This window comes from Mya arenaria, chromosome 6, assembly GCF_026914265.1.
Source record: "Mya arenaria isolate MELC-2E11 chromosome 6, ASM2691426v1".
NCBI classification, from domain to species: Eukaryota; Metazoa; Mollusca; class Bivalvia; order Myida; family Myidae; genus Mya; species Mya arenaria.
Window position 1 is genome coordinate 25,803,798 of NC_069127.1, and position 21,465 is coordinate 25,825,262.

General features: G+C 35.2%; 1 protein-coding gene and 1 non-coding gene across 2 annotated transcripts; both read right to left on the reverse strand.

The window, feature by feature from the left end:
• Positions 1-1,255: 1,255 nt before the first annotated feature.
• On the reverse strand, positions 1,256-15,147 carry LOC128238613 (low density lipoprotein receptor adapter protein 1-A-like). The gene is made up of 9 exons (XM_052954715.1): positions 14,967-15,147; positions 12,476-12,633; positions 11,890-12,002; positions 10,780-10,894; positions 9,712-9,807; positions 8,933-9,044; positions 8,391-8,473; positions 7,899-7,990; positions 1,256-6,919 (listed from the first exon to the last, which is right to left on the reverse strand). The coding sequence occupies exons 1-9, from the start codon at positions 15,025-15,027 to the stop codon at positions 6,757-6,759; spliced, it is 993 nt and encodes a 330-aa protein (XP_052810675.1). The 5' UTR covers positions 15,028-15,147; the 3' UTR covers positions 1,256-6,756.
• On the reverse strand, positions 13,583-13,656 carry Trnas-cga (transfer RNA serine (anticodon CGA)). The gene has a single exon. It is a non-coding gene; the product is annotated as a tRNA-Ser (tRNA).
• Positions 15,148-21,465: the final 6,318 nt, after the last annotated feature.

A 21,465-nucleotide genomic window follows, 5' to 3' on the forward strand; every position in this document is an offset into this window, starting at 1 on the left:
CTGAAATTTTCATTGTCAAACTTAAAGAAAGGTCAAATGTTTTTTACATAAAAGTATGCATCACATACAGTCCATGAAAAATATAGCATTTTGGTATTATTAAGCTATTGTATCATATGACCATTGCGATACAAAACTCAGGAAAATTACTTTAGTTAGGAAATGTAGTACAAATACCAGCCTAATACTTGTATCCTTTTTGAGGGGCAGGAAATGTAGTACAAATACCAGCCTAATACTTGTATCCTTTTTGAGGGGCAGGAAATGTAGTACAAATACCAGCCTAGTACTTGTATCCTTTTTGAGGGGCAGGAAATGTAGTACAAATACCAGCCTAGTACTTGTATCCTTTTTGAGGGGCCAAGAGAAGGTACCCCTCATGGGGCTGAATTCTGAACCTCTAGATCACTCTGGTCTTCATCATCACTTCAAGAGCATAAAGTTCAGAAAGCAGTCATGGTACTTAATTTAACGCAAGTTTAACCTGTGGGCAACAAGTGATTTAATTCACTGCTTCATCAACATATGTCTCCTGTATGTTAAGCATTGACATTGAAGCTGTAGAGGTGGAAAATGCACTCTAGATTATTATGTAATCTTCATGTTGGCACTCGGCAAATCAAGTTCTCAAGTCCTTCAAATAGATTCACCTTGAAATTGTTTTATAGTTTATGTGCAGACGTAAACAATTTTCTTTTAAACATTTAAAGGCAAGTTGACATTTATGATGATTTCACTCTGCAGGTGCATGTAGACTGACTGTATTTAACAAAGTTATCTGTAACTTTAAGAAGGGGAAAATAGAGAAATCTTATTCTTTAGCGAAAATATAACACTTTGATATGCATTTACACTTCAGCGTAATAGATAGAAGTGTGTCTATAGTTTAATATTAGAAAGTCTATGATCCTTTGGACAATTCCCTGTACTAAAAGATGGCGAAGGTTTATGCTTTTGCATGACTTGAGTAGCCTATTTCTTGCGTACTTATTCCAATAGTACGCAAACATAGTGATAGGGGAAGTAATCCAGACTGACTCAAGATGATCCTTGGGCGTAAATGCCAGAGTTGTGGGCCTTGCTTACACCAATGCCTATTGCCACTATGAGTACTAAGTACCATTCGAATATCTTGGAATGCTATGCGTGTTATGACCATGTTTTCAGTTTTCGCACAACTTCTTTTCCAAATATCAAGGGGCATAACTCAACAGTTATTAAATGGGCCAACCACAAAATTAATGACAATTTCAAATATAAAATCACATTTTATTCAAAGCTACATAAAAATGGTTTCACATACAACTTGTGAAATACTTAACAACGTAATTAAACTTCATATGAAAAACTATAAAAAAAAGAGCAAAATAAACCATTTTATAATTCAAAGAACACTTAAGGTAGGCGGTGTATACATGAGCTTTTCATTATATCGCGCCAGTGGTGATACTGTAAAATAAAGCAATGCACAATGGCCCTATAGAGTTTGGGTATCATTTGAAAGGTATTGCTTTCAGACTAACTATTACTATGCCAAATAAATGACTGAATATATGTGTACCAAACCCTCAAACTGTTTCCATGGTGACAAGTGCTATCTCGACAGCTATAGACTCTAGTGCATGAAAACAGTCTACGGACCAGGTAGGTAGATAGTTTAGTTTATAGTTCAGGCTAATTTATTTTAGCTCCATTTTGAAAGCTGATATGAATCACTCTCGAATCTGTCTCCTTTGTATAAACCAATACTGTGTTTTATTTGAGAGGCAATGAGATTGGCAATGGTGGCGTTCAAACCCAAAACCTCATGGGTTAGAGGTGGACCCCTGTAACACTCTCCCCTTTAAGTACTAAAACTTAAATCACAGTTTATATCTTTGTTATATTCTTCGGTTAATATTGGTTGTAAAATTAACTTTTCAAACCCACAACCTCTTGGGTGAGATGTGGACACCTTAACCACTCTCTCTTTCACCCCTAAGTAGTACTTAAACATGAATCACAGTTTTTATTTTTCTTATATTCCTGGGCTAAAATGGATTTAAAATGACCTATTTTGCTATCATTCAAGGCCAAAAAGCTGATGCATAATATTGTTTAATCTTTCAAGGCCAAAAAAACGCTAGTTTGTAAAATTGTTTTGGTGCAATTATTAATCCTTCTCGCTACATAAATACTTTTCAAATGATACCTCACTAATATGGGGTCAACAGGTATCCAAAATTCACATTACAAGTACATTAGATGCCACAATTCAACTTATCTTCAACATGTACATGAACCCACAAAGGAAGAACATTTAAAGCACTGGGGTCAAATTCATAAAACATCTTAACCCTTAGGCTGCTGATGGCGATTTTAAAGGCTTTGCAAACAGCTTGGAACCAGACCAGACACCGAGTAAGAGTAACTCGGCGCCTGATCAGGTTCCAAGCTGTTTGCCACTCAGTCAATATATCCCCAAAGTTTTAAGTAAATTGAAAGAAATTTAGAATAAACCAGACAACATTTTTGAGCAGACGACAATTAACCCAGCATGCATTATGTGTTAAGTCATTTAGTATCTCTCTAATCATACGATATAGTGGCTGAATAATTTCTGAATTCCTTTATTGTCATTGCCTTTATTGAAAATACATGGTTATATTTTAAAAACACTTATATTTTTCTTAACATTTATATTTGAAAATTTTAAGAAATTGTCTTAAGTTAAGAAAAGACTTGAGATGTTTTATGAATACTGCCCTGGTTCACATATCACTCAAAGAGGTAATGTTACGCCATTAACTCCCAGCAATCTGAGGTCAAATACCAAAATGAACGGACAGACTGCTAAGATGGGATAATGCCACATACATGTACAGTCCAAATCTGTTGGCTTCATATATCCCAGGGACCGGCCATAATACTTTGAGCCTTGCTATTATCAAGCAAAGGGGGAATGCTTGCATAGAGTTTAAAGAATTGGTCATTAACATGAAGTTGGAGTCAACAAGGAAATAGAGCCAAGCAATATCAAGCCAGCAGGTTTTAACTGAATTTAAAATACTAGTACTGGTACTCAGAACTAGAGTTGGTGTAGTATTTGCCTGGGCAGAGGTTTGAAAGCCAAAAGACAAAAACAATCCTTTCCAATTTAAGGTATCTGACCCACAAAGAATATAGTTATGTGATATTTCCATAATGTTAAACTTTGATTTTGGTATCATTTAAAAGGCATTGCTTGACAATTACTACTTTGTAATTAAATGAAAAAATGTACATCATACATAGGGTTTATTACAGTTTGTATATTTGCTTTTTATTTAACACGAGTCGGACGTAAAATGGCCAATTTTCAAAAAAATCTTATATTAATTTCAGTAAATGTTGTACATTTTCATTTCCTGCAAAACCAAACCTCTTCAAATGATACGAAATAATATTGGGCATCCAGGCCTCTGAAATTCACATGGTTGTGGGTCAAACTCCTTCAGGGCTATCATATCTAAAATTAAGGTCTATCATCTCTTAATAACTATAACTAGAGCACTGTGGCGAGTTTTAATATTGCAGGCAAGTTTACCGAAAATATAGCACCACTTCAAACACATTGAGCTGTCAGTTGTTTTCAGATTCTAATTACATAATTTCTAAAGGAACATAGTCAACACCCGGATACATATTTTGTTACCAATACACGAGTCCCATGGCAATAATTGGCTGACAAAAGTTTCATTTATGATTGTTAGTTTTTGAAATACTGTCAAAAGTGTGTGTCTTTGGTAAGACTCAACATATGACATTCTGATTTGCAGTTAATCGGGTAACAGTCTGAGCTTTTCTGTATTATAAAACCAACATACTGGTACTGTATACAATATCCTGAATATAAGATAACATGTGACTAAGACTTTGACAAACAAGGCATGCAACAATCGCAAAGGGACAATAATAACTTCTCAAGAATGTTGAACGTAAACTATGATTACAGGGTAACAGATCGGTTGACATGATTAAACATAATTATATTACAATACAGATTAGCTGACTGAATACACCATGCACTTTCAGTAAGCTGCATTAGCAGTGATTACGTAAGAGCTTGAAATTAACATAATTTATGTAAAACTAGTATGTACATAACACAAATGCCCCAAAAACTGCAGTAAATTTAAATATTGAGCTTTAGCCACGCAGTGTACAACTTCAGTAATCACCTGCCTTACATACTAAATGTATCACATATTCAATTCACATAATAAAACATAATCTTACCCAAAGGCCACAATTAATTAATAATTTGTTTGACCTTACTTACTGACTCTCAATAATACCAATAACCCGAAGTTTAATTCCTCTTCGGTGGTCCTATTTTATAAGGGACTTGCTCATGTTTGTCACTCCGAATTTTGCCCAAGTAATGCATCTGAAAACACTTGTATTATCCTGGATACCAAATTGCAGTAAAAAATACACTATATACAAAGGGTATAAAAAAATATTCTGGTTTTAGTGTAGTGCGAACCACTCAGACACACAGTCAAGGAAAAATTAGAAAACTGACAAAAAAGCCCACAAGGACTTATATACAAACAGAAGGATAATTTAACCTTTAACCCTTTTGGTGAATTGTGTTACTAACATTTTACAAAATCGTGGACTTCATAGACAATATTTGAGCATATATCAATATTTGTTGAAGGGTACCAACTGTCAGTACCTTAGTTTTAACACTCCTAATGATTTGCCACATTATATTCTGTCATACAAAAATAAAAATGGTGCATTTTGAAAAAAATATGAGCTAGTCCCTTTAAAACATGAGGGAGTCCCTTTAATACAGAATTAAGGTTTAGGAAATGAAAAACAAAACAAAAATCCTATCTATCTACCCACCCCTCAAAATTGGGCCGGGTAAGGTGAAACTAAGTAGTTTTTAATAGGTATTGCCAATAGTATGTGCAGATTCATATCAGTCTGTATGTTCACACAAGCTGAGATTCATCATTTAAATACAGGTACAGTGTACAGATTCATCATTTAAATACATGTACAGTGTACAGATTCATCATTTAAATACATGTACAGTGTACAGATTCATCATTTAAATACATGACAGTAACATGTACAGTGTAACTTAAATATCACACCAGTGAAAAATTGTACAAGTTGCACCTATTTTTCATCAAAAAAACTTACACATATTATAAGTATATATGGTATAAACCACTATGACATTTCAATAGAATAAGGTGATAACTTTATAAACATAATTGAGATAAAGAACAGATGACTATCGGTGTGAGATATTGCTATATAATACTATAATATAAATTATAATGTAAAGGATCTCCTTTCCTAGTTGTCATTTCTTTCAAAAACATAAACATGCATGTTTAATTACAAGAAAAAGTAATTTTTACTGGTTTAATTAGTCATTAATTCAATAAATTACCAATATTTGCACATTTCTAGACTTTTCAAAAAAAATCTCCTATACCTGAAATTGATTACGTTTTTGGTTTTACCAATGACTATTTGAACATCATATTATATTATAATCTTATTGAAATTTCTATGAATCAGTTTGGTAACAAAAGCATATAATCAATAAAAAAATTAAACCTATATTGTATACAGTTTTAAGAGAATGCATAATAAAATGATGGCGAAACATGAATGAGGAAGGTGTAAATTCACAACATTGGACATAGTGAAAAATATCATAAATACGTCAAGGTATTCATCAAGCCATGAAACAAGGCATACAGTACAGCTAGTTGTATGTAAAATGCATTTGTCTTGTAAAGTACAGTTTTGAGAGGTTCTGGGATTCCATTTTTTTTATATAACTGTGACAGCGTCAGCAAAAATAAGCCACGTGGGAGGAAACAGTGACATTTTCATTTTTGCGAGGTTATATGCTTCTTCATAAGCAGGAAATCATATCTATTTTGACATATTTTGGAAAAGATTCTTCCATATGATTTAACTTATTGTTTGTTTTGTAATCGTCTCTCTTGGTTAAAAAATGTTTTTTGTTATGAATGTGAATACCTCATTTTCACAGACGATGTAACATATCATAAATTTAATGAAATTGGTTTAAAATAAATGTTTAATGTTTAGCAGTAAAGGTTATCACAAACAATGGATCAAGAACAGTGTGATGGTTCAAACATAAAAAAACATTTAATCTTTATCGGTAAGGCATACTACAAGTTTTGTAAATGTTGAATACCTTCCATTCTCAAAGTATATCATTGTTAAAAATAAATAAATAGTACTTGACAACTTACGAAAAACAACCGTTCAAGAATATTCTGAGAGAAACTGCTAAAGACAAAGAAATGTCAGTCAGTTTTAGCATGATATATTAAGGGTTTTAAAAAGGGCAGGGTGCTGCAGAATGTCAAAAGGGTACATTGTATTGGGCTGAATAGAATTTGAACATTAATTAAAGATATGTTAAGAATACTACCAAATATGTAAAGTTAGTATGTACTTATAATCAAATTATAAGTTTAATCAAAATAAAAGAAATATCGGATTACCTAAAGCCATTAATTCTATAAAGGCAGAAGGCTGCCAATGCTGGTCTCCATGAGGGCAGAAGGGAACTACCAAAAAAGACAGGTTGCAGCACCCTTCTATTATTCTTAAGCTAAATCCCCAATAATATTTAGTTGGTGGGCGTGAAATAGCACTTGCATATAACTGGAAACAAAAAGAAGGTTTCAGCACAAAGATAAGCATAGATATATATATATTTAATCAAATGTTGATTAAATCCTCGCATGACTTGGTTCTAGAGAAAGCCTCGAGGCACTTGGTTCCTCCGTCCATGTATTCCTGCAGGCTGTCGTTCAGGTCTGACTGTGACAGGTTCGTGGCAAGGCTCGGGAACGAGGTCTTCCGACTCCGGTCCTCCGCCAATCTGGAAACAAAAGAAACAATGAACAGAGCTGAGATGGGATGGAAGGAAACTTTTGCTTAAACTAGCAGTTAAAGATTTAACAATTTTTAAGACTAATTTTTTTTCCCGTCATACCGTTTGATATTGATTTTTTTTTCATAGTAAGCTTAAGTGCTTCACAAAATTGAATTTGGGGTTCTTAAAAGTTCATTTCAATGTACATTAATAATTTCAAAGAGATACCTCAGCTTTATAAAAAAAATTTAAGCATGAAATTGCTATTAAGTACTTGTATGAACACACATGTAAATATCTTCATGTAGGGAGTGCACTGTGGACGGATACTCTAGGATTGTTCTTCTATACATGTTTGACAATTACACATCATTGTTCCAGTGTATGCCAACAAATAAAAATCAGCATGCAGGACATTTTGTCTGACATCTTTGTGATATACAGGGTACTAAGATGCCACGCAGGCCAATATGATATCAGCAAATTATTTGTGTTATAGGCCTTCATACTTTAAATCTTTTTCTTTGTGCATGAAGAAAGCAGTGCATATTGCATGAAGTGTTAAATAAAACAGTCACATAATCATCTAGGTTTTAATTGATTGTACAAAATATTTGGTGGGCGAGGGGGCCATCTGTTAGCTGAGACAATTTTGTCTGGCGTACCGGTAGTTTTAATTTACACAGACAAATTGAAAATCCACCAGCAGTTTTTCTGTTGTCTGAAGTATTTAGCATACTCTGCTGTTCTTCAGTTTTTTTTCACAAGTCGGTGTTCTGCAGTTGTGGGGCCTTTGCCAGAAAACTGTGTGCCTACTGTGGAGAGCTTTAATAGGTTTTCTGTGTCAGCAAAAGCCATACCCTGCATACTTTTTACACCCCACTTTTTATTCTGAAACAGTTTTTATTATAGGAAGATTCCTTGTATCTACTATTTTTAAACTATTATCATTCATGAATTCTACTCATTTCTATGAAACACTTACAGAGAGAAACAATCATCAAGGTTTTCTCCATCTGTCTCCTCAAGGTTGAATGACACTGGTTTGAAGGAGGTTTCTGACTCATCAAACGTTTGCTGAAAATACCGGTACACAGCATATATATACATGTACTTGGAAACAGCACTGAATATTATCAATAATTTATATTACAACCTGATACCAAGCCATGTTAAAAACAGCAACAATATTTGTTAAAAACTGATATCAATTCATGTTAAAAACTAATACTATTTCATGTTAAAAACTGATATCCATTCATGTTCAACAATGGTAACAATTCTTGAAGGGAAAAATGTTTGGTTAGTGGTCACCAAGCCAGACAAGTGGGTTTTTTACGGGTGCTCCGGTTTCCCCACAAAACAAGACCACACTTTCACACAACATGGTGCCATTCAGAGTGACTTAGTATAAGTTATCATAACTTTCTTCACAGACCTTGTCAAACATATGTTTAATATATAAATGCAGACTTACCCATCCTTGTCTTTGACTAGCGGATTGGTTATTAATACTGAAACAGACCGCACTTTCAGGCTTTGGCAGTCGAGGGTGGGTATCTGAAATTACGAGTTTGCTATTTTTGGTGTCTGATATTTCAAGTTTGCTATTTTGTGCCGAGAGATGTCAAAGAAATCGCACATTCTAAAAAAAAACTACAGGCTCAAAATGACGCCGTATAAAAGCTAAAAAACTTGTTCACAATATGCATTCTTATTTTGAAGAGATTTCCAATTTTTTTTTATTTTTTTATTTTGGCAAAATAAGAATTGTCTGATCAGAGAAGCCATAGATACACTGACAAAGATCCAATTAGGTTGATAACTGACCTATCCTGAAAATTATCCCAGTTGAAATTGTTTCCAAAACAATTTATATCCATTTTAAGGTTCTCCTTACTATTTTTTTATGCAAACAAACTTTACAACTTTACAATAGACTGAAGTACTCAATGATCATGATTTCACGATTTATCTTGAAATTTATCATCCCGTTGAGCGAGTGAGTAAACAACTAACCAGAGTTAAGGTCTATAACGGGGGCGGACTGGATTTTACGAGGTGGTAAGGCTGGAGCAAAGGTGAACTGACTAGCAGCTTGCAGGCGACTGTTCTGCTCTTCTTTGGAGGTCTGCATGAGAGATACATAAGATACATTACATTGTTTAAATAATGCAAGGGTTGAAATTAAAAAAAAAAATCCCCCTATTCAGGGGCCGTATTCAATAAGCAACTGAGATTGAACTAAAATCTAAGATAAGAAACCAAGTGTTTTGATTGGCCTGTATATTTAGCTGACCAATAGGCTGAATGGAATCACTGTGGCATGTCTAAGGATTAGGATAAGATCACTATTGAATACTGACCTTGCTGTCAAATTTTCAATATGATTTAATACTACTGTTTTAAATGAACCCAGTATTTGAAGATTTTAGATCAGCCAGAAATTGTGCAGTTAACTCTGCCGATGAAAAGTCATGGCTTTATCCTGACGATCGATCACACAGATTAAAAGACTCGACTATGACTAGAAAATTTTACCTTTACATTACAGGGTAAGATATTCTTAATAGATACGAAAACGGCCCCCAACGTCAAATTACTAACAAGGCTGATATTTTTAAAACATGTTCAAAACTCTGTGACACTAGTCTACAGCATATTCTATCACAAACCCTGAATTTTGTGCTACACACCTCCACGGTTTTGCACGACATATGTGACAGGGACATTAAAAGCAAAATGTACAATTACCAGTATTTCAATGAATACTCCCCTGTATTCCAGCGGAGACATACCTTATTGTTTTGAGTATTATTTTGGTTCTTCTGTTTCTCCCACTTGTCCTTGGCGAGGTTGAACGCCTGAGACACGGACAATGTGACGGCCTGTGCCTGGACAATGGCAGAAAAAAAACATTTTGATAGCATTATCTTACAGAAATAATCAAAACAATAAATATAATCTTATTCATACATTGTATTAAATCTGTATCCTACATAAAAATATTGCAGTATTAGTAGTTATTTACTACAAAATAAATAAAACAGTTTTGGCCCTTTTAAAATATACTTGTTTAAGAAGAATTGTGTTTCAAATGAATGTTAGTATTGAAGGCATTTTAAGTGTTTGTAATACTAACTGCATCCACTATCCGAGTTATACCACTATACATGAGTAGAAAGCAGAGGTTGTATTATTTCAATCACGAGGGTTATAGGTGGAGACTAGGGTGTCAGAAGTAACTGTTCTGTACCACTACCCATGTTATCCCGCTATTCATGATTACGAAGCAGAGGTGCATTATTTCAATCACGAGGGTTATAGGTGGAGACTAGGGTGTCAGAAGTAACTGTTCTGTACCACTACCCATGTTATACCACTATTCATGAGTACGAAGCAGAGGTTGAATTATTTCAATCACGAGGGTTATAGGTGAAGACTAGGGTGTAGTAACTGTTCTGTACCACTACCCATGTTATACCACTATTCATGAGTACGAAGCAGGAGGTGCATTATTTCAATCCCCAGGGTTATAGGTGGAGACTAGGGTGTAGTAACTGTTCTGTACCACTACCCATGTTATACCACTATTCATGAGTACGAAGCAGGAGGTGCATTATTTCAATCACGAGGGTTATAGGTGGTGTCTAGGGTGAAGTAACTGTTCTGTACCATATCATCAATGGCAGCATTTGATAAGCATCATATGTAGGGCCTAATATCGTTGAAAAATTTATCCACACACTATGAATAGCACTGTCAAGTTCTGGCTACTTGGTTGCTGTTCTGGGAGTCAATATATAGATAAAAACAAAGAAAACATTGTCTAATATGGAAATTGGTACAAAAAAATGTCCACTTACGATCTTATTTTTCGCGCAGTAGAAAGCATGACATTCCATAGTCTCGTTAATTGTGTTCCTTGCAATGAATGCAAACACTTTATCGTGGTTCTTGTCAGCTGTGCAAAATGAGATTCTGAAAAAGATACATAACATGAATATGTTATTTGATTGGTAATCAATAAAATAACTGCGAAGGTACAATGTAGGTTAAATGTGAATAACATCCACTCACATAACACAAGCAACATGGCCGTATGCATTTCTCATTCAGCTCTGATTATCATTAGATGGGATGATAGACTGTAAAGTTGAGGCTAAAAGCCTCCTTGAGGGCAATTAATTGCAACCTGACCAAGATGACGTCCACAGAGCCCCATTGGCACCCATTTAATGGGAGCTGACCCCTATTTCTTCACTACATGTTTATAATTACATGAAAGATAGTATGCGGAAGGAGATTTATGTGACAACAGCATGTAAAAGTTCAAAGAGAAATTCATTAAAAGGCTTTTTAAACTTAAGTGCAACTTTTATCTGTATGTGTAGTTACCGTAATTCATCGTGAATAGGATTCGCTTTTTTCCAACGGAATTCCAATAAATAAAATGCCTGCTTCTTATAAATATAGTATTAGACTTTTGAAGATTTTTTCCCCATGTCCATTTCAGGCCAAAATATGTTTGTTTACATTTCACTTCAAGGAAGTGCTATTCACATCAATTGATGGATTTAGTTACATCGGCAGTAGTTAATCGGGTAGGGTTAGCATTAGCAGATTACAAGAACAACTGTACTATTTAATAACCTTTAAAATGTTCATGATTAAATAGAATTCGTAAAAACAAATATGGCAGTTGCAGATTTTGACATTTCTTCACTAAGCTCCTATATAAGCTTATAGTGGTATGAAGTGTTTGCCTATACACTATGATTCACGATACACAAACCCTGCACTGGTAAATTGTCTTCTTGGCTTGCTCAAATTCTGAATTTTATATAGCAGGGCTTGTTAAAAAAATTACTGCTAAGCAATAGTAGAAGTATTTGGGCTTTTTCTTCCAAAAGTCTAATTTCAATGACTGTGTACACGTCATGTTTCGCAACCTCGCCCTTGTTTAAAGTACCCACCTATAAATAGATACATCTATCAGTGTGTCTTTGTCTTCCATACTGACCACCTTGATGCCAGCAGGGGTGACCTTTAATGACACTTTAATTAGCTTCCTGTTTTGGGACTTTGCCTAAAAATTGAGAAAACATCTTTATAAGAAATAATTCATTCAATGATGTATGCATGCAATAGTAAAATTGTGAGTATCTGTATTGTAGCAGGCTTTTCTTGATGCATATTTCTTTAAGGTTACTTGTGACTGGGTGTTAAACTATATTTATGAACATTGATCATTTTAAAAAAGAAACATTTAAATTATTTTTGTGTTTTGAATTTTCAAGAACTTCCATGATTAAATCTCCTTCTACCAGAACAACAAAATGCCGGAAAACTATACCCAATCAATATTTATTAATAATCAAGCCAATTTAAAACACTCATTATTTCCCTATTTTTATGGAGTTGAAAAATGTGTTCAGTTTTCAGTTCTGTAAAACCATCCGTTACATTTGAAAAGCAAAACAATTCAGGATTGCTGTTGTTTTTTCTTTAATAAAAAAACTACAGACAATAGTTTTAGACAAATTAAGGTGAATATTTTACCATGTCGACAATTCTTTGTACAGCACGGGTGCTAACGCCTTCCCCATAGCTTTCCCCCAGAGGAAGTTCGTCTAGCAGGGTGGAGCCGAGGTATTTGAGGTAGAACCCCACGCCATCAGTCACAGCCTCCCGGTTCTCCTCCCAGCCTTCTCCAAGTTCTAGAAGTTACATTATAATATCTTTCAATAACTACAATAATCTCTACCACTCCATTGGTTACAAAGTCATGAATAAATATGGTAAGGCGTACTGTCAATCAGTGATTTGTGGAAGCCAATGATCACTTTGTAGAAAGCAAGAGGCCTGCAGCTGCTTAGAGCAAGAAGCTGACAGCCAAGGGAGCCAAGAGGCCAGCTAAATCATATCATTTTCCCACCAGCAGATACTTAACCATTTAATACAAGCAAATTTCAGCAATGATCTCTTTTATAACAATCTGATATCAAGACTTCTTCTAATTAACAGTATGCATTCAATATTTTTACAGCCTTGTGAACTGGCTCTGTGCAAGCCATTATTTCAGCCTGATTTGGTGCTTAAATTCGGCCCCATTCCCCTTCTCAATAAACTTATGTGCTGCTACACACGATATTGGGTCTTAAGAAAATGTTCTTGATATGCTTTTACAAAATTATTTATAAAATACCAATCTTGAATTATCACTTTTATACGTTGGCATAACAGTGCTATTTAATGACTGGTTACTATGGAAATTATTACTATGTGTTTAATTACTTAATACATAATACAATTACACAAATAGATGAATGAATATGAAACATAATCATATTCTGCAAAATTTGATAATCTTTTAATAATTGAATATCAAAAGGCTTCTTGATAAACAAGACATATAATGTTACCTCTGTACCTCTAATATGAAGGTGTATTATAAAGTAAACCTGGGAGGAAAAGTGCGCCCGGTGTGGGGCTCGAACACACGACTGCCGGAACACTAGAACGGCGCTCTAACCAACTGAGCTAACCGGGCGGCTGGTTCTAACCCACACACACTACACTCCTTCCCCCATTAACCTGTTAAGGCCTACGGAGGCACTCCTACCGTTTACCCCTGCCACCAGTAAAGTAAACCGAGGAGGAAAAGTGCGCCTGGTGTGGGGCTCGAACCCACGACTGCCGGAACACTAGCATGGCGCTCTAACCAACTGAGCTAACCGGGCGGCTGGTTCCAACCCACACACACTACACTCCTCCCCCCATTAACCTTTTAGGCTAACGGAGGCACTCCTGCCGTTTACCGCTGCCACCAGTAAAGTAAACCTAGGAGGAAAAGTGCGCCTGGTGTATGGCTCGAACCCACGACCGCCGGAACACTAGCACGGCGCTCTAACCAACTGAGCTAACCGGGCGGCTGGTTCTAACCCACACACACTACAATAATATACATGTACAACTATATAAATGCTACATTAAATAATCATATATTAATTATCAATAAATAAACTTCATTTAACATTCACATTATTTTGTATCACCTTCATTTGCATTGACTCTAAAGAATATTCATAAAAAAAGGAATATTCTTAAAAGAATAATATTTTTTTAATGCGTCCTTTTCGGGAGTTCCCTTTGTAGTGTTGTCATACTTGATTTTCTCCTAAAAAGCATTTAAAATAAAGAAACAAACACAGTCTGCTAAGCATTTGAAATAATTAGAATGGCCTAAATTCCTGTACTGTTAAACAATCATTGAGTGCAGGGGCATATCTTATTTTGGTACGATCGGGACAGGGTACAAAAGTCACATTTAGCTGTGGTGTTTTTTACTTGTCTCTGGTTCAACAATCACGAAGCTTGTCGGAGGTGGCCGAGTAGTTTTGATTGGGTGGAGTTGTTCCGCTTGGCATAATTGTTGTCTGTGTCAGTCAAGTTTCCTTTTATTGGAAAGGTAGGTCATGTGTTTTAATGCATTTTATGCTTGTTTTGTGCAAAATAGCTTTGTACTTTTATAGTATTAAAAATATGAATAAACCTTTTTTATCCATTTCAAACATAAAATACTTCACTAAATACAATTTCAATATTTTTCAAACCCGACCAGTTCTTGCACAAACCCGTTTAGAAGTTAGGGTTTGGAAGAATCCTGTATAACACGTCTATTATTTTAGACTAAAATGGTGGCAGCGGTAAACGGCAGGAGTGCCACATTGGCCGAAAAGCTTAAAAGGGGGGAGGGGTGTAGTGTGTGTAAGAACTAGCCACCCTATCAGCTCAGTTGGTTAGAGCACTGTGCGAGTGTTCTGACTGTCATGGGTTCAAGTACCACACTGGACGCACTTTTCCTTCCAGGTTTACTTTATGGTCAAGTAAACATATTGTTTAAACATAAACTCAAACTTTTCATTAATATATCATTGATCGATATATGACCATGAATGTATACTTTTAATAAAAGATGTTCTGATGATAAGTTGCCTTGGTAAGCAAGACCTTGTTGAAAGTATTAAAATACTGTCATAGTAATACTCACTACTGTGTTTCGCACCAGGAGACTGAGGGCTTTTTCTGACTTTACGAAAAATTGACTCCATTGAAAAAAATAGTATAAATCTTTATTATGATGCTGGAGAAGTATTTTGTAAGTATTTCTAAATCTGACAGCTCCAGTGGTCTGATTTTGACTGCGTTGTTGACTTTATAATAATTTGTTGCACGTTTTTTAAAGAAGTGTAAACCAGTCTAATTTGCAGTTTCTACGAAGTAAATATAATATAAACATGGTTACATATCACCTTTGTTATTACAAACTCTCTGGCACATTTACCTCCCATTATCGTTTTGGTCTATTTTAAGGAACAAGGCTAAGTCAGCAGTCATTTGAACGAGAGACACACAATATACAAAACAACACGGTCAGAATATATTTATTAATAATTGGGTACTTTTAAGTAAGAGATTCCCTGAAATAAATTGCTTCGATTATCAATATTGAATTAAATGGGAAGTTTATAGAGGAGTTTCAGGATATTAGAGGGGTCCCGTGTAACTCGACATATGAAACCCGTCCTCGGCCATTTATCATATGGTCCTTTATTTGGATATTAAAAAACAATACAGAACAAAAATTATATGATATGATTTATTGACAATAATTCACTTTTATCACAATCTAATTAATATTAATTGTTAAACTAACAAATCATTCATTCGTTAACTTCAGAGAAACTAAAATAGTTCTAGTACACGCAAACATGTGAGTAAAAGAAGAAGAAAAACAACATACATATATTTGTTACCACAAAACGTACAGATGTATTAACAGATATACAGATATAAAGGTACATATATATATGCCACCACGTTTAGGCACGTACTTTTTCTAATTTTGACAGTACATTACGTTGAAATTTGCTCATTTTTCGAAAACGTCTTATGCCTTGGTCTTTTGTTTAATATCATGATATAAGATTGAGGTTCTGCCATTCACTGTCTTTCGTAAAAGTTATTTGTCATTCCAGTTTACAAAATCGTCGATAGTGTCCATCCCTTCCTACTTGCCGAAGGGGAGTTTGAAGCATCCGATCTTCAGCGTGATCTTCTTGCCAACTGGACCTAACTTGATGTGGAACGAGACGCCGATGCACGCGGACTTCTGCTCGAGGTTTACATCGTAGATATTGATACATGAGTTCGCCACGCGCCTCAGAATCGGGATATTGTTAATGCAGATTGGTGGGGGGTTCGTGACACTCATTTCTTTGTGGAACACAGTGAAGTCGTTCACTGTGATATTTAACTGAAATAGCAAAACTGTTACATACGTATCATACTGACATATATCTACTGGATTGATTAAGCAAATCGGCATTGATTTAGCAAAGCGTACGTTGAAAGATAACTGGTAAACCAGCGTATATGTACGCCGTTATTGCACGATGATAAAGTGATATAGCCGTTCGCAATGTGAAAATGGTGACAGAATATTTATTTTGATATACGACACACAGTCGGTTTCATTTTTTGATTAAACAAAAGCAAACACATTAAATAAATAATATCAAAGAAAAGGTAATTTAAACCGCATAAACTGGAAATTTTCTCATGTTTTTTTTCCTTATCACAGTCACGGACCTATAAACCACAGTCGATTGGTTTAAACCTGAAATCCCAGCTTGACCAACCGGCATTGACGCATATTCGCATGATCGAGATTCCTTTACAAAAAGTGCACTGGCCGTCTCTACAAACTGCATGAGAGTTAGATAATATATTTTTTAGAACAATAGCAACTTATAAAACATTAATTTTGTGTTTGTCAATTATCTTGACAATAAAAAGGGGAACGTTTTTTTGTTGATGTTGTTTTTGCGGAAGCTATTTTATCAAGAATTTTATTACTATTCGAACGCCGGTACAACGTATGTCTTCTAAAGTATGTGTTATTATTGTTACTATTACAATTGCCACAAAAACTCAATATGGTACGGTGGGTACAGTTTTCCAGAGCTTTTTACATTTCATAATTTGGCTGAAGTTTAATCTCTGCTTTTTACTCTGGCCTAGCGTATCTGTCACAGCCATTTAGCGACATGTTGTATTAGTATATCGGGACAGTTTTCATGAAATATAATTCTTGTATATTCACCCTTGAAATGAAAGTGTTTTCACCAATATATTGTGTTGTATAACTTGTATCTTTCGATTGGCGGTTTCACTGACCCCTTTCATACTTGTATGTTACATGCAGTATTTACTTATCACGTTTCAATCCTTTGTGCAATAGATATACGCATCCAATAACAAACCCACTTCCTAGTTTGTGTTTTGGTTTATGTATACCAGGGTAAATACTTGTTTTACTCACGATCTTAATGAGTAAATACAGTAAGATACGGCCCTTCTAACACAGAACCCGGCTTTCCGTATTACTATGACATTGTGATAAATGCCATTCGTTTTATTTTGCATTTTTTTTTTCAACTTTAGAGCCGATGATGAACATGTGGGCTTTGTTGTCTTAAAATTACAACTTCTAGTGAAGACAGAAATGTGCATTCAATTACAACCACATACCTTGAACAATCTTATCAAGATTCTGAGAGGGCTTTGATGATGTCGTATGAAATCTTGTCCTCTAAGTATACGCTCTGCTTATCTTCTTCTTCCAACTGAACGCTTGTGTTCGCAGACAGGAGCTCCAGTAGTGTGGCCAAACCGCCTTGACAGTCGTCTGAAAATAGAATCATACCGAGCTTGCCGTGCAGTCCATTTTAATTTTCCCAATTAAAAAAATACTAAAAATGACGGATCTTTGTACGGTGATAAATGCGATACCACGATAAATATAAGTTAAACATTTATTATCAATATACATCGGTATTATTAGAATTATATAAGCGATAGTTCAACAGGTACAGTGTGCAATTATAAAACGTATGTACAAATTATCCTGCGGTAATACAGGGTATGTACTAATTATAAAATCATTTTTGTATAAATAATCCTGCGATAATACATATAAATGTATTTACAAATACATAACCATTTCGAAAACGGGAAAAAGTAACACCCGAACCCTCTTCTTAAACAATGATTAATAGCAACAAATCATTAAACAATAATAAAATAATGTAAATTGGAAAATATTATAGTTATAATTAAAAAACATAGAACGACCATATACTATAATGTTATGCATAACCTGCCGAACATGTGAATGTTTCCATATCCCCAAATCCTTCCTGGGTCGCACTCGTGATCCCCAACCATATCGCCAGGACACAGATGCATGATAATGTCATGGTGACTCCGTCGCGCTACACAGAAAAAGGCGCCGGATGGTGGTTCTAACGCGTATAAATAGGGTGCATTGCTAATCATGTTACCATGGACAACCCAGGTTCGATTCCCGGGCGGACCAGGTCACTTCTGTTGTGATTGGTTATGAAATCCTTTCTACGACCATTCCCACTGTACCACTGCTCCTGGCATGTACAGAAGTTGTCAGTTCCTTGCAGAAGTGAAGGCACCTAGTACTGGTTCACCACCCAGGATAGGTGTGCGGTGGTTGAACTGTCACTCTGGGACCCTTCAATGTGCTCACGCCGGGACCCGGAGTATAAACTACTAACACCACCATCATGTTACCATAACCCCACCCTCCGATGCATTTTATCCTTGTTAAATGAGTTTAATTTGTTTTTGTATTGTCCAAGATCAGGTTACACAAACAAATATCGATTTAAGGAAAAACAAACTCGGGTTAAATGAAAAAGGGTAATTTTATCTAAAATGCCACAAATGTGACATGTGTCAAAGGGGCTTTCAGGGCTATATTTTGATATTGTATATATGACCTTACATACTTTGAATGTTTTTTTCTAATAATGAACAATGCCTATACCAAAGAAGTATTTGTTGAAAAGTTTTATCAGAAAAAGAATATATCTGAGTGGACAAGACCACCAACCCAAAATGATACATAAGAAAAACTATTGTAGAAAAGCGTGCTCGACTATTCGCCGCTTTGTCTTAGAAATGAACTCACTAATGATGAAATATGTGCCTCTCAAAAGCTATAAAATGTCAAATTTAAAAGTAAACAAGAAACCCCGCAATTCGACGAACCCTGGATTTCAATGATTGTCAGAATAACTTCAGCCTTCAATGGAAAATTCAGTTTCAACTGTTCTTTTTCTTCTAGTTTTAGTAACAGTGACCTTGACCTTGGACAGAGGGACCCAAATGCAGTCATATATAATACCTTTATAAACTCTTTCTACATACCAAGTTTCTTCACAATTTGTCAACCCTAAATAAAGAGTTTCTGTACCAACTTTTTTTTAAATTTTAGTTACAGTGACCTTGACCCAACGCTCCAAACGTAATTAAATGAAAGGTCGCCATAAGCTTTTCCAGAAAAACCAAGTTTGGACACAATGTGTAAATCCTAACTAAGTTAATTGGAACCAATCATTTTTCTAATTATAGTAACAGTGATATTGACCTTTACGAAGACTCTTAGAGCCCAAAATATAATCCAATGAACGGTCTCTATAAACTCTGTATACAAAGTATGGTTGCAATATGTCAACCCTAAATCTAGTTCTTTAGTACCAACTTTTTTTTCTATTTTGAGTAACAATGACTTTGAACTTAACCCTAGGGGCCGCAAACGCAATCACATGAAAAGTCTCCATAAACTCTTCCTATATGCCAAGTTTGGTCACCATATGTTCAACCGTACTAAAGATATTCGATACCATAGGTGAGTATGACGCCGCCCTCATGCCGGCCCATCCCAACAACGGCATAAGTCATTCCAATAAACAGGCGTTACTATAGTTTAAAATATAACAACGTGCCTGTCAAAATCTGTAAAAAAGAAATAAAAAAAATCATTCATGGGGCATAATTTTTATCAAGGGTTAATATGGAGCTATATGTAACCTAATTCTGTGATGACCGTTACCAACTGCTTGCAGGGGTATATAAGTAACTAGTGAAAATCCCAACTTGCCTATAAACTTCAACCAGACACATTGTGTCCTAAAACTTAAACCACAAGTTCCTAAGTCAATCAGGGACCATAATTTGTATTAAGCATAATATGGAGTTACTAACCCCATTGTGTGATTGTCCTGTACAGCTGTCTGGAGTATTAAGTAAATGAATGAAAGGTATTGGAGTTATGAGTGAAAATGCCAACACACCTAAACACTTAATCGGACGCCGACTCCTTATTCTTCGAGTAATTTAGCTAAAATTAAAATACATTGCTACATGTACAGTGAATATCGGGAAAAAATTTGTCGGAAAACCGTGTCGATTGCCTATAGCCAATGAAAACGAGGCTAACAAACGTAATTTAAATTAGGAATACTTCGGATATATCCTGTCGACATGCGACAAGCGTCCAGCTTTTCACAATTCTTGTATGATGACTTTGACACGATTTAACTGGCTCGTTTACCGCATAATAATTTTGCTCTCTTACATTACTGTTTACATTATCAATCCGTTTGTTTATCAGTATGGCGGAGGAGACGAAATTTTGCCGTACATGTCCAACAATAAGGCTAATACACAATCCTCTTCAATTTCCAATGGAAATCTATATTGTTTACCCTAATAGGATTAAAAAGTGGACTTATAGGTAAATAGTTCAGTTCTTCACCAACATCGTTTAGATTACAAAAAAACAAGCACTTTCTATTGACATGTGGTACAGCATTTTGTCTCCACCTACCGACTTAGACAGGAAATGTATGGTTGCTAGTACGGAAATGCAAAAATGGAAAACGTAGATATATGTGTTTGGGTTAAGATATTAAGGTACTCTTCAAATTTTACTTCGGACTTAAATAGAGAATACATGTTGTCACGTAACAGAGTTTAATACTATAGAATGTGACGTAATACGTTATAATTAAGATATAATTAAGATTTAATTAAATGGATATGTGTCTACATACTGCATGTTTAGTAATGTAGGGCATATTTGATTGTCATTTGAATATGAAGATGGTTGACAGCCGACCTGGTACAAATGTACAAAATGGTCATGTTAATTACAAAAACGTGTATTCCTGTGGTTGTAAAGCTGTCATAGGTAGACAACAAATTAGTACAAATTAGTATAAAAGAGATGATTTGGGATGTGAAAAGAGAGTTGGCTTAGGCCAGGCAAGCAACGCGGCCTTGGGTCCTTAATGGACGGCAGTTAGGATGCGAGATTACCTTAAATGTCATGCTGTATTATATACTGATTATTATACTTAGAAAGAACGTGGAACAATAAAGACTTAGAACACTTGAACAGTTGTTGGTTGGTTACTGAACGAACTATCACGGAAGTTAAGTGAGCGTTGGCGTTACGTGACACGTAAAAGTTTGGCGCCTGCTGACCGAGGATATTCAAGAACAGGGTTGACGTGGAACACAACGGGGAAGTACTAACAACTATTGGATCACATTTTGAAATGAAGAAGAAAAAAATTCATGATGACAACTGCGGTTCGAGTGACTAT

Coding starts and splice junctions, on each gene's coding strand:
- LOC128238613 (XM_052954715.1), bottom strand. CDS start 15,027: ATGGAGTCAATTTTTCGTAAAGTCAGAAAAAGCCCTCAGTCTCCTGGT. Junction 12,634..14,966: donor TCCTGGTGCGAAACACAGTA/GTGAGTATTACT, acceptor TGTAACTTCTAG/AACTTGGAGAAGGCTGGGAG. Junction 12,003..12,475: donor TACAAAGAATTGTCGACATG/GTAAAATATTCA, acceptor CTCAATTTTTAG/GCAAAGTCCCAAAACAGGAA.